General features: G+C 42.4%; 1 protein-coding gene across 9 annotated transcripts in view; it reads left to right on the top strand.

The window, feature by feature from the left end:
* Nucleotides 1-13,971, top strand: part of TIA1 (TIA1 cytotoxic granule associated RNA binding protein) — a 35,907-nt gene that overhangs the window by 1,206 nt on the left and 20,730 nt on the right. For all 9 annotated transcript variants that reach the window (XR_004054284.1, XR_004054283.1, XR_004054285.1 and 6 more), the window contains exon 2: nt 11,701-11,797. Coding sequence is in view for 5 of the 9 variants with exons in the window: in XM_030920959.1 (XP_030776819.1) it covers nt 11,701-11,797 (97 nt within the window). In the remaining 4 variants the exon portion in view is untranslated. The remainder of the gene's footprint in view (nt 1-11,700; nt 11,798-13,971) is intronic.

The raw sequence follows: 13,971 nt of genomic DNA, 5'->3' as shown, positions 1-13,971 counted from the left end.
CTGCCTTTGTTGGCATTTCTTGGAAAGAGAAAAGCTCAATGAGTTCTTGACATAGCTTTTTGTTTTTTCTTGGATGACATAGCTTTTTGTTTATATTCTTGGAATACTGGCAGTTTGTGAGCTCCATGCATTAAAAATGCAATTTTAGGTTTCTCTTTGCAGCTTTCTAGATAATGAAGTTGCTCTGAAGTACGATGTCGTTGTTTTTTTCACCTCCAAAATTTTTCCACTTCTAAGTTGCTATTTCTTATCTATATTGGAAATGTGATTGCACTTGTTTTCTTAATAGATTGTCAGTTAATCTGTTAGTAACCTTGAAATTTCTTTTCTGTATTCTTGAGGCTCAAAAAGTATCTTTTCAATAGGACGTAGCAATTAGTGCATGACCTTTGTTTTAGGAAAGATTGTATCTGTAGATGAATACTCCCTACAAAACTAGCCTCACTGTGTTGGTGGAGTCTCTTCCCCCTTGCCTCTTAGCTACGACAGCCATCAGCATTTTGGGTTAAGGCACTGCTCGTGTTTTATAATGTAAACTTAATATTCTTCGTTTGAAAATGTTTAATTTTAAAAACTGCCAGAAGCATCTGACCACTTAACTTTTTAATTTTTTGAGATGGAGTCTCACTTTGTCACCCAGGCTGCAAGGCTGGAGTGCGGTGGTGCGATCTAGGCTCACTGCAACCTCCACCTCCTGGGTTCAAGCCATTCTCCTGCCTCACCCTCCCAAGTAGCTGACATTACAGGTGGGCACCACGCCCGGCTCATTTTTGTAGTTTTAGTAGAGACGGGGTTTCACCATGTTTGCCAAGCTGGTCTCGAACTCCTGACCTGAGGTGATCCGCTCAGCTCGGCCTCCCAAAGTGCTAGGATTACAGATGTGAGCCACAGCGCCTGGCCTGTCCTCAACTCTTAACTATTACATTTATGACTTATTTTGCCTTGTATCCCTCACTAAAACACCCCATCCAAGAAACTCTTCCTCAAAGTAGTCATACTGTAAAAGTCTTCTCTTGTTTCTACCTCCCTCAACCCAAACTCCCATTTTTCCAGTCAGGCAAACCTTGGCTAAACATGAGGGTACTAATCCCTAAGTTTTCCTAGTAGTGTTTTTAATTTTAATGTAAGATTTTTGGTTTAATGACCCTGGAAGTCAGAGGCTTTTAATATATGTTCTTAACACAGTTCTTAGCACATTAAAAACACAGAGCCTCTTAGTATATGTTCTTAGTCTGGTCCATGGTAAGTGATCAATAAATTTGTTTAAGAAACTGATATAATTGGCTGGGCACAGTGGCACATGCCTGTAATCCTAACACTTTGGGAGGCCGAGGCGGGTGGATCACCTGAGGGCAGGAGTTCAAGACCAGCCTGGCCAACATGGCGAAACCCTGTCTCTACTAAAAATACAAAAATTAGCTGGGCATGGTGGCGCATGCCTGTAATCCCAGCTACTCGGGAGGCTGAGGAAGGAGAATCACTTGAACCCGGGAGGTGGAGGTTGCAGTGAGCTGAGGTTGCGCCATTGCACTCCAGCCTGGCGACAGGAGGGAGGCTCCATCCCCCCCCCCAAAAAAAAACTGGTAGAATTTCAAGCAGTGAATTAAGATTTTTCTTGAGGATAAAATAGAGTCTTAAGTTTTTATCACCCGCATACCTAAATGGCTCACTGGAAATTCCTTCATTTGCTACATCTGAGTGTTCAGCATCTCCATGTTAAGTTAGAGAATACCAGTATTTGATTTCTTGTCACCAATACTTTGAAAACATATTCTGAGACAAACTTCCCTAAAGTTTATACTGCAAGATTATTTTGAGGAGTATTCAAGGTACAATTAATAAGTTCAAACATTTGTAGTGAGCGTATGAGTGATGTATACTACTATTCTCTATTCATGTATAAATTTGAAATTTTCCATAATAAAAAATAAAAATACGTGTATAGTGAGTCTGAATTGGCCCTGGTCACTTTAAAAATATTCAACTTGTGAACTAAAAGCTACACACTAGACTAGAAAAACATTGGTGGTGTTAGTTGATGAAAGTTAAGTCCCTCAAATCCAGACACCTTAATATCCTTTGTGTGGTTTACTCTCAAATGCAGGAGTGCTCTCTTTTGAGATAACTATACTATTACTGTGTGGCTTTCACATTTGCTAAGAGTGCAGATCTATAAATTATAGACCATCTTTAAAAGCCTGCAGCTGGCCAGGCATGGTGGCTCACACCTGTAATCCCAGCACTTTGGGAAGCCGAGGTGAGTGGATCACCTGAGGTCAGAAGTTTGAGACCAGCCTGGTCAACATGGTGAAACCCCATCTCTACTAAAAATACAAAAATTAGCTAGGTGTGGTGACACATGCCAGTAGCCTCAGCTACTTGGGACTCCAGAGGCTCAGGGAGGAGAATCACTTGAACCCAGGAGGTGGAGGTTGCAATGAGCCGAGATCACGCCACTGCACTCCAGCCTGGACAACAGAGCGAGACAGAGCCCAATTAATTGCTATATACTAATGTGAGTCTTGTCTTTCTTCTGCTCCATGCTTATCTTTCATTCTTGTTGTCTACCCCACTCTCCAAATAGTATTGGCCTTTGTAATTTGTATGAAATAAAATCTCTTGGATTGAGAATCAGACCTATCTTAAAGATTAGATTGAAGGCAAGGTTGACTAAAATGAGATATTTATTAGATAATACTTATGTTTCCAGATAACTGCTAGTAATTAAGAATATGCTAGAAACATTACATTCACTCAGTAATATTGAGAGCATACTACACGGCTGTCACTCTTCTGGGAACTGGGGATACGGTAGTACATGTAGTAGGCTTTTTAAGAATTTATGTAAGTGGCCGGGCGTGGTGGCTCAAGCCTGTAATCCCAGCACTTTGGGAGGCTGAGACAGGTGGATCACGAGGTCAGGAGATCGAGACCGTCCTGGCTAACACGGTGAAACCCCGTCTCTACTAAAAAAATACAAAAAAAACTAGCCGGGCGTGGTGGCGAGCGCCTGTAGTCCCAGCTACTCGGGAGGCTGAGGCAGGAGAATGGCGTAAACCCGGGAGGCGGAGCTTGCAGTGAGCTGAGATCCGGCCACTGCACTCCAGCCTAGGCGACAGAGCGAGACTCCGTCTCAAAAAAAAAAAAAAAGAATTTACGTAAGTAATTATGTTAGATCGTAATAAGTGCCATGGAGAAAAATAATGCAGGGTATGCATGGTAAGGAGGAAGGGGTGAATATTTATAGAGAATAATAAAGGAAGGTCATCCTTTGATAAGTGACATTTGAGGAAAAAAGTGAAGGAGATAAGGGAGAGCCATGCTTCTATCTGAAGGAGGAGCACCCTAGAAAGAGCTAGTGCAAGGGGCCCTTGGGGGCAGGGCATGCTGGTTGGTTAGCCTGAGGAGAGTAAATGTAGTAGAGGAGTAGGAAATGAGGTCAGAATGATAAATAGGAATGTTAGGGGAGATAGAAAATACCAGATTATATGGGTCCTAAAGAGGGCTATCTTATCTGAGTAGGAATGGAAGCTGTAAGTGGGTTTCAAGCATAGTAGTGGTATAGCCTATCTTAACCTTGAAACTGGCAGAAGCAAGTAGCCTAGTCAGGAAGCCAATCCAGGTTTGAGAGAAAGCAGTGCCTATAATTGTAGTTAGTGCTGGTGAAAGTGATGGAAAGTAGTTGAATTACGGATATGTTTTGAAAATAGGGCAACAGGAATTACCAGTGGCTTAGATGTGGCATGTGAGAATGATGTTGACAATAAATGGATTTATTTTAAAATGCGTAATATCAGTTATCTAAAATGTTATAGTTTGTTGCAAAATATAAGTAAAAACGAAAAGTCTTGAGGATCGATAACCCTTAAGATGTCTGCAGGCATAGTATTGGATACATTTGTTAAAGCTGGTTTTCCTAGTGAAGGAGGTCCCAACTAATGAGGCAGTTTCAGCCATCTCTTGTAACAGATTATTCTTTGTGATGGGTATACATTTGTTACATAATAATAAGGTTAGGTTGCTGATGTATAGTATATACACAAGCACTTACTATTCCACACAGTTTATTTTTATGTTTTAATTGAGATAGGGTCTCGTCCTGTTGCCCAGGCTCTGGTGCAGTGGTGCAATCGCAGCTCACTGTAGCCTCGACCTCTCAGGCTCAAGGGATCTTCCCACCTCAGCCTACTGAATAGCTGGGACTACAGGCATGTACCACTGTGTCTGGCTAATTTTTTTTTTTTTTTTTTTTTTTTTTTTGAGACGGAGTCTTGCTCTGCTGCCCAGGCTGGAGTGCAGTGGCCGGCTCTCAGCTCACTGCAAGCTCCGCCTCCCGGGTTCACGCCATTCTCCTGTCTCAGCCTCCCGAGTAGCTGGGACTACAGGCGCCCGCCTTGTCGCCCGGCTAGTTTTTTGTATTTTTTTAGTAGAGACGGGGTTTCACCGTATTAGCCAGGATGGTCTCGATCTCCTGACCTCATGATCCGCCCCTCTCGGCCTCCCAAAGTACTGGGATTACAGGCTTGAGCCACCGCGCCCGGCCGCCTGGCTAATTTTTAAAAATACTTGTAGAGAAGCGATCTCACTGTGTTGCCCAGGCTGGTCTCGAACTCCTGGGCTCAAGCAATCTTCCCACCTTATCCTCCCAAAGTGCTGGGATTATAGGTGTGAGCCACCGTGCCTGGTGTCTACATAATTTCTTCATTAGTAAAAGACATAACTAATCTTTTCCCCCTAGGGTAACTTAAGCAAAATGAGAGAATTTTCTAGCAAATTGCAAATGTTCAGAAGTCGTTCTGAGACAGTACATTTAACTCTTTAACAGATATTTGTAGAGCAATAAATATCACTGCAATGATATTGCAGTGTTCCAGGCAGTATTCTAACTAGCAGTCCCCAGCCTTTTTGGCACCGAGACCAGTTTTATGGAAGACAATTTTTCCATGGGCGGAATGTTCAGGGTGAAACTGTTCCACCTCAGAACATCAGGCATTAGATAAATTCTCGTAAGAAACACACAACCTAGATCCCTTGCATGCCCAGTTCACAAATGCTGCTAATCTGACAGGAGGCAGAGCTCAAGCAGTAATGCTCCCTCCCCTGCTGCTCACCTCCTGCTCTGTGGCCCAGTTCCTAACAGGCCATTGACCCATAATGGTCCGTGGCCTGAGGGGAGTTGGGGACCTCTGTTCTGGACGGTAGATACCAACTAAGAATAAAAATGAAAACCTCTTATGGAATTTATTATTAGGTAAGAAACTATTCATACTTTTTACTCAAATTTTCACAGAGACCTTATCAAATTCTGCCTTTTTTTTTTTTTTTTTTTTTGAGATGAAGTCTCTGTCCCCCAGGCTGGACTGCAGTGACGAGATCTTGGCTCACTGCAAACTCCACCTCCTGGGTTCAGGTAATTCTCCTGCCTCAGCCTCCTGAGTAGCTGGGATTACAGGCACCCACCACCACACCTGGCTAATTTTTTGTGTTTTTAGTAGAGACGAGTTTCAACATGTTGGCCAGGCTGATCTCGAACTCCTGAACTCAAGTGATCCGTCCACCTCAGCCTCCCAAAGTGCTGGGATTACAGGCATGAGCCACCACTCCCGGCTAATCCTGAAAATTTCTTACAGGCACAAGAGTCAGGTGAGAGTAGACACAGAAGAGATGCAGAGATGGTACAGACTTTTTTTTTTTTTTTTTTGCGGGGAAGGGTTTTGCGGAAGAATGGCATGATAACCTTCATCTAGCATCCCTTAATGTTACCATCTTATATAACCATGCTATAATTATCAAAATTAAGAAATTAACACTATAGGCTTTATTCCAATTTTTCCACTGATATCCTTTTTATATTCTAGGATCTAACTCAGGAAAATACCACATTGCATTTCATCATCGTCTCTTTATTCTCCTTGGTTCTGTGAGATGTCTTTCTTGACCTTAACACTTTTTTTCTTTTTTTAGAGATAAGGTCTCACTCTGTTGCCCAGGCTGGAGTGCAGTGGCACAATCATTGTTCACTTCAGCTTCCCAAGTAGCTGGAACTACAGGTGCACACCACCACACCCAGCTAATTTTTTCTTATTTTTTGTAGAGACGGGGCATATCACTATGTTGCCCTGGCTGGTCTCAAACTACTGGCCTCAAGTGAATCTCTCACCTCGGCCTTCCAAAGCACTGGGATTACAGGTGTGAGCCACTGCACCCCGCCGACACTTTGGAAGGGTACTGTTTCTCCTTTTCTCCAAAATCACCATGACTTATTTTTTCTTAACTTACTCTGTTGGTTAGAAGTAGGTCACCAAGGGTAGCTCACACACTCAGGAAGAGGAAGATTAAGTTACACTTCCTGGAGGGAGGTATATCCAAAGAATTCATAGTCATTTAAAACCATTAGTTCGTTGGTCAAAACCTTTTTTTTTTTTTTTTTCCTTTGAGACAGAGTCTCGCTCTGGTGCCAGGCTGAAGTGCAGTGGCATGATCTTGGCTCACTGCAACCTCTGCCTCCCGGGTTCAAGCGACTCTCCTGCCTTGGCCTCCCTAGTAGCTGAAACTACAGGCACGCGCCACCATGCCAGGCTAATTTTTTGTATTTTTTAGTAGAGACAGTGTTTCACTGTTGGCCAGGATGGTCTTGATCTCCTGACCTGTGATCTGCCTCGGCTTCCCAAAGTGCTGGGATTATAGCAGGCGTGAGCCACCGCACCTGGCCCAAAACCAATATTTAATAAATATATTAGAGGTGGTACTTTGAGGCTATGCAGATACCCTGTTTCCCCTTTTAAGGTTTCATCAACTAATGTGAGCTTCCATGGGTGGATCTTCCTATAGAAATTATTACTATGGTATGTTAATGGTGATTTTCTATTTCACTCATTCTTTTTACATTTATTAATTAATTCTGTAAGAAAAAACTATTTTTCCCTTATCCAGGATCCGTTTAAACATTATTCATTGTGTTTGGTTGTCAGTGTTTTTTATGTCCTTTTTTTTTTGGTGGGGGGACAGGGAGGGCAGTGTCTTGCTCTGTCACCCTGGCTGGAGTACTGTGGTGCAATCTCAGCTCACTGCAATGTCCACCTCCTGAGTTCAAGTGATTCTTGTGCTTCCCGCTCCCAGGGAGCTGGGATTACAGGCGTGCGCCACCATGCCTGGCTAATTTTTGTATTTTTAGTAGAGATGAGGTTTCACCATGTTGGCCAGGCTGGTCTCTAACTCCTGGTCTCAAGTGAACCGCCTACCTCAGCCTCCCAAAGTGCTAGGATTTGAGGCTTGAGCCACTGTGCCCAACTTTCTGTTTCTTTTACTTATTTATAGCCTAGAAATGAGGTCTTGCTATGTTGCTCAGGCTGGATTCAAACTTCTGGGTTCAAGGGATCCACCCACCTCAGCCTCTCAAGTAGCTGGGACTGCGGGCTTGTGCCACCGCTCCCTTTTATTCAAGAACAGTCATCTGTTGTGTTTGTTTTAGGACAACAATTTTTTGAAGAGACTGAGTTGTCTTATAAAATGTCCTACATCTGGATTCGTGGAATTGTTTTATATGCCCGATATCCTATAAACTTAAATCTAATTTTCAGCTTGGTTAGATTTAGGTTAGACTTTTTTATGTAAATATTTTATAGGTGATACTGTGTAATTCATATTATATATATGCAGTGTCTCATTGGTTGTTGCCCAACTATAAAATAATTGAAAATTTTATCACTGGGTTATAGTGGTAACAGCCAAAGCTCTCATTTTTGAGGTAAGGTTTTCCCTTTGCAATGAATTAAGTAATCTATGTGATAACTTTGACACCTTGTGACTATTTCCACACCAACCGTTCACGTAGTAATTTAAGCGTAGATTAAAGATCCTTCCCTGAATCAGTTGTTTCATTAGGGTTTACACATTGTTAATTTAATACTATCTTTCTACATTTATTAACTAGCATTCTTTTGTAAAGGAGAATTTTTCTAAACTAGATATTAGATTACACTATTTAGGAGTTCCTACTTAATAGGATAAATGCTTAATTCTGTCTCTTTTTCAGAATAGAGACTTGGTGCAGTAATAATTCCCAATACTGGTAAATTGCTGTTGGGTAAATGTTGCTGTTACTTTCTCTTTTGAGTACCATTATTTTACCTGATATTTAAATGTCGTTTGTTATTGACTCAGCATTTCTTCCTTTGCCATCTTAACCTTTTCCGAAGGCTTCGTGTTAAGTACTCAATATGTGTTTGTTGAATGGTAGATGGAAAGAAGAAACCAAATCCACACTTTTTGAGCATGTATGAATATTTATTTTTCTGAGGAGAAAGTCTGTACCTTATATCAAATTTTCTGAAGGGGACCTGAGAGACAAATGAGAAACTACCGTTTTGGGGAGACTGCATTCTCTGATTCCGGAACTGGTAAACCTCTAACTCTGTAACATGACTAGAGGTAAACTCTTCTCAAAATCTCATTTTAAAAACTTTTTTATAAACCCTTTATTGGCCGGGCACGGTGGCTCACGCCTGTAATCTCAACACTTTGGGAGGCCGAGGCAGGCGGATCACGAGGTCAGGAGATCAAGACCTTCCTGGCTAACATGGTGAAACCCCATCTCTACTAAAAATACAAAAAATTAGCCGGGTATTGTGGTGGGCGCCTATAGTCCCAGCTACTCAGGAGGCAGGAGAATGGCGTGAACCTACAAGGCGGAGCTTGCAGTGAGCTGAGATCGCGCCACTGCACTCCAGCGTGGGCGACAGAGCAAGACTCCATCTCAAAAAAAAAAAAAACCCTTTATTTTATTTTTAGAGATAGAGTCTTGCTCTGTCACCTGGTGCAGTGGCATAATCATAGCTCACTGCAGCCTCTTAACTCCTGGGTTCAAGTGATCTTCCCACCTCAGTGTCTGAAGTAGCTGGGACCATGCCATGGGACATAGTGCCCCCATGTCTTGCTAATTTTTTATCGTTATTTTTATTTTTTGTAGAGACGGGGGTCTCACTGTATTGACTGGGCTGATCTTGAACTCCTGGACTAAAGTGATCTTCCCACCTTAGCCTCCAAAAGTGCTGGGATTACAGGTGTGAGCCACTACCCCTAGCCTAAGCCCTTTAAATGAAGATCATCACAGTCTTATGGTCTTGTAATGCACTATTTATATTTTTATTGATTACCAACTCATAATCTGTGATCTTTCTACTCCCTTTCACCCCTCTTCTACTGATCAGTAATGTTAAATGGAAGGTTTCTCATCCCACTGTGAGCATTCAAAACAACTGATAATTTACCTATAACTTTTCAAAAATGTGTTCATTGCATAACCAAAGTCTACCTAAATTGAACAAATAAGGGAAATAATGTTAATTTAAAAATTGGGGGTGCCAGCCTAGCCTGGCCAATATGGTGAAACCCCATCTCTACCAAAAATATAAAAAAATTAGCTGGGCGTGGTGGCAGGCGCCTGTAGTCCCAGCTACTTGGGTGGCTGAGGCAGGAGAATCACTTGAACCTGGGAGGCGGAGGTTGCAGTGATCGGAGATCATGCCACTGCACTCCAGCCTGGGCAACAGAGCGAGTCTTTGTTTAAAAAAAAAAAAAATGAGAGAACATGAGTGTTCTTAGTAATATTAATACCATAAAGTAGAAATAATTGCAGTGCTTCTTAGGTTTGATTGTATAAATTTTTTTCTTTTCTTTTTTTTTTTTTTTTGAGATGATATCTCGCTCTGTTGCCCAGGCTGGAGGGCAGTGGCACCATCTTGGCTCACTGCAAGCTCCACCTCCTGGGTTCATACCACTCTCCTGCCTCAGCCTCCCAAATAGCTGGTACTACAGGCACCTGCCACCACTCCCGGCTAATTTTTTGTATTTTTACTACAGATGGGGTTTCACCGTGTTAGCCAGGTTGGTCTCGATCTCCTGACCTCGTGATCTGCCTGCCTCAGCCTCCTACAGTGCTGGGATTACAGGCGTGAGCCACTGTACCCAGCCTTCTTTTTTCTTTAAGACAGTCTTGCTTTGTTACCCAGGCTGGAGTGCAGTGGCATGATCCGGGCTTGTTGCAACCTCCCCCTCGTGGGTTCCAGCAATTCTCATGCCTCAACCGCCCCCAGTAGCTGGGATTACAGGCGGGCACCACCACGCCTAGCTAATTTTTGTGTTTTTAGTAGAGAAGGGGTTTCACCATGTTGGCCAGGCTGGTCTCAAACTCCTGGCCTCAAGTGATCCACCTGCGTCAGCCTCCCAAAGTGCTGGGATTACAGGCATGAGCCACCACGCCCAGCCATTATTGTGTAAGATATTTTATATAACTAATGATGATTCATTTGAGTGTTTTTAAAGTTTATCTTCCTAAGGTAAGCCTGGAAACTTAGAAACAAGCAATAGGTTTAATTTGCAAAACCATGACTAAAACAGATATGCACCATACTAGCTTCCCCTTCACTAGCAAAGTGTAATATATTTTCTTTTTTTTTTTTGAGACATAGTCTCACTCTGTTGCCCAGGCTGGTGTACAGTGGTGCAACCTCAGCTCACCCAGCCTCCGCCTCCTGGGTTCAAGTGATTCTCCTGCCTCAGCCTCCCAAGTAGCTGGGTTTACAGATGTGCACCACCACGCTTGGCTAATTTTTGTGTTTTTCATAGAGACAGGGTTTCATCATATTTACCAGGCTGGTCTCAATTCCTGGCCTCAGGTGATTCTCCCACCTTGGCTTCCCAAAGTGCTGGGATTACAGGCATGAACCACCACACCCAGCTAATATATTTTCAAATAACATACTTTACCTCTGTTTTCAAAGAGATTTTTAAGTGTTGGCAAACCATAAAAGTCACTCCCAAATATTATAGTATAAGGCAAAGATCTGCCTATTTCTCAAGTTTAATTTTTAATAAACAGCTTTAGAAACTGGTGGAGAATAAGCAAATTTAAAATGGTAAATCGAGGGCTGGGCATAATGCCTTAGGCCTGTAATCTTTAAGATTACACTTTGGGAGGCCGAGGCGGGCAGATCACTTGAACCCAGGAGTTTGAGACCAGCTCAGCAATATGGTGAAACCCCTTCTCTACAGAAAATGTAAAATAATTAGCCAGATATGATGGCACATGCCTGTGGTCCCAGCTACTTGGGTGGCTGAGGTGGGAGAATCCCTTGAGCCCAGGAGGTGGAGGTTGTAGTGAGCCGAGATTGTTCCGCTACACTCCAGTCTGGGCAACCCAGCAAGACCTTGTCTCAAAAAAAATAAATAAATTGAGGTAAATTGAGCTGGATGTGGTGGTTCCTGTAGTCCGTTACTCAGGAGGCCGAGGCAGGAGGTTTGCTTGAGGCCAGGAGTTTGAGAGCAGCCTGAGCAATATAGCCAGACCATTTCTCTTAAAAAAAAAAAAAAAAAAAAAAAGGCCAGGTGCAGTGGCTCACACCTGTAATCCCAGCACTTTGGGAGGCTGAAGTGGGTGGATCACCTGAGGTCAGGAGTTGGAGACCAGCCTGACCAACATGGAGAAACCCTGTCTCTACTAAAAGTGTAAAATTAGCTGAGTGTGGTTGCGCATGCCTGTAATCCCAGCTACTCGGGGAGGCTGAGGCAGGAGACTCACTTGAACCCTGGAGGTGGAGGTTGCGGTGAGCCGAGATCGCGCCACTGCACTCTATCCTGGGCAACAAGAGCGAAACTCCATCTCAAAAAAAAAAAGGTCAATTGTTTTTCTTTGTGTTTCAGATACGTCGGTAACCTTTCCAGAGATGTGACAGAAGCTTTAATTCTGCAACTCTTTAGCCAGATTGGACCTTGTAAAAACTGCAAAATGATTATGGATGTAAGGGTATTTTACTTAGTTAACTTTATTCTTTTTTTTTTTAAGACGATACTTAAAGCAATTGCTTGGAAGGAATTCTTAATTTACCATAGTCTAAATATAGTATAAATTCTTAGTTTACTGTAGTCTAAATATAGTCTTAGTTTACTGTATTCTAAATTAATAGGAATTTTAGTGAATTTGTAATGAACTTGTTTTGACAGCTGAATTTAATTTGTTTTACTAAATGATGGAAGATGAGAATAGAACTAGTTATTTGTAGATCAGATGGGAACTGTATATATGTGGGCTCTTTCAGGTGCATTGAGGCATCAGAAATGTTTATATGTGGTGTCAATTGGTTGGCTAATAAATTCAGCTCTTACAATTAAATTGGGAAACAGGTTTAAAAATAATAGGCATTTGATACAGTGAAAGTAAAGGTCATGATTCAAGTTTTTCTTGTATTTAGGCAATTCTTATTTATGAGACCTTAATGTATTAAAAAAACACACACATTGAACTCATTCATCCAATTGGTGTTAACCCTGATTCATAATATGTATAAAAAGACATTTAGGAAACAGTTACCCTATTTCCCTGGAGTCTTTGTCTCCTGGGGAGGAAAAACACTTTTTTTTTTTTTTTTTTTTTTTGTGAGATGGAGTTTTGCTCTCGTTGCCCAGGCTGGAGTGAAACGGCATGATCTTGGCTCACTACAACCTCCGCCTCCCAGGTTCAAGTAATTCTTCTGTCTCAGCCTCCCAAGTAGCTTGGATTACAGGCATGTGCCGCCACACCTGGCTAATTTTGTATTTTTAGTAGAGATGGGGTTTCTCCATGTTGGTCAGGCTGGTCTCAAACTCCCGACTTCAGGTGATCCACCTGTCTTGGCCTCCCAAAGTGCTAGGATTACAGGCATGAGCCACCGCACCCGGCCTAAATTTTTTGATTGGAAAGGCAATGTTAAAGAGAAACCTTTTGTCCCATGGTCTCTCCTTTCTGAAAACTTTTGGGTTTTTGTTTGTTTGTTTGTTTGTTTGTCTTGAAAGACGGGGTCTTGGTAATAGCCACTGCACCCAGCCTGCTATAAACTTTCAGTTTTCTTTTCTCCAGAAAAGACAATGTGTATGTGTATCTGTTACCTTCTTTCCTGTTGTATACCAGCTAAACTTTTTTTTACTTGGTATTTTTAAAAGTAATTATTTAGCCAGGTGCAGTGGCTCACACCTGAGACCACATCTCTAAAAAAAAAATTAAGTAAAAAGTATTAATTGTACTTGAAATAAAATTGTATATTCCTCTATTTTGGTAGCTTTCTAGTCTTTTGAATTAGTTTTTTATTTTAACAAATCTGTTGGCCGGGCGCGGTGGCTCAAGCCTGTAATCCCAGCACTTTGGGAGGCCGAGACGGGCGGATCACGAGGTCAGGAGATCGAGACCATCCTGGCTAACATGGTGAAACCCCCTTCTCTACTAAAAATACAAAAACTAGCCGGGCGAGGTGGTGGGCGCCTGTAGTCCCAGCTACTCGGGAGGCTGAGGCAGGAGAATGGTGTAAACCCGGGAGGCGGAGCTTGCAGTGAACTGAGATCCGGCCACTGCACTCCATTCCAGGCGACAGAGCGAGACTCCGCCTCAAAAAAAAAAAAAAAAAAAATCTGTTTAGGAGGTTATGGAAAGAATTTTAAAATGGCCTATAATGTCATTTGGTATTTTGCACTATAGATTTAAAAATTGGAATTTTTTTCTGCTACTTTAATTTATTTTATTTTATTTTTATTTATTTATTTATTTTTGAAGCGGAGTCTCACTCTCGCCCAGGCTGGAGTGCAGTGGCCAGATCTCAGCTCACTGCAAGCTCCACCTCCCGGGTTTATGCCATTCTCCTGCCTCAGCCTCCTGTGTAGCTAGGACTACAGGCGCCCGCCACCTCGCCCGGCTAGTTTTTTGTATTTTTTAGTAGAGACGGGGTTTCACTGGATTAGCCAGGATGGTTTCGATCTCCTGAACTCGTGATCCGCCCGTCTCGGCCTCCCAAAGTGCTGGGATTACAGGCTTGAGCCACCACGCCCGGCCTGCTACTTTAATTTATAATTAAACATCCAGATTCTATTTATCACGTAGCCTCACCTACCTGGAACACCAGCAGAAAAGGGAAGATACTTTTTTTCTTTCTTTTTGAGATGAAATCT

This window comes from Rhinopithecus roxellana, chromosome 17 (assembly GCF_007565055.1).
Source record: "Rhinopithecus roxellana isolate Shanxi Qingling chromosome 17, ASM756505v1, whole genome shotgun sequence".
NCBI classification, from domain to species: Eukaryota; Metazoa; Chordata; class Mammalia; order Primates; family Cercopithecidae; genus Rhinopithecus; species Rhinopithecus roxellana.
Note: the sequence above shows the minus strand (reverse complement) of the source record. Positions and strands in the feature narration are given on the sequence as shown.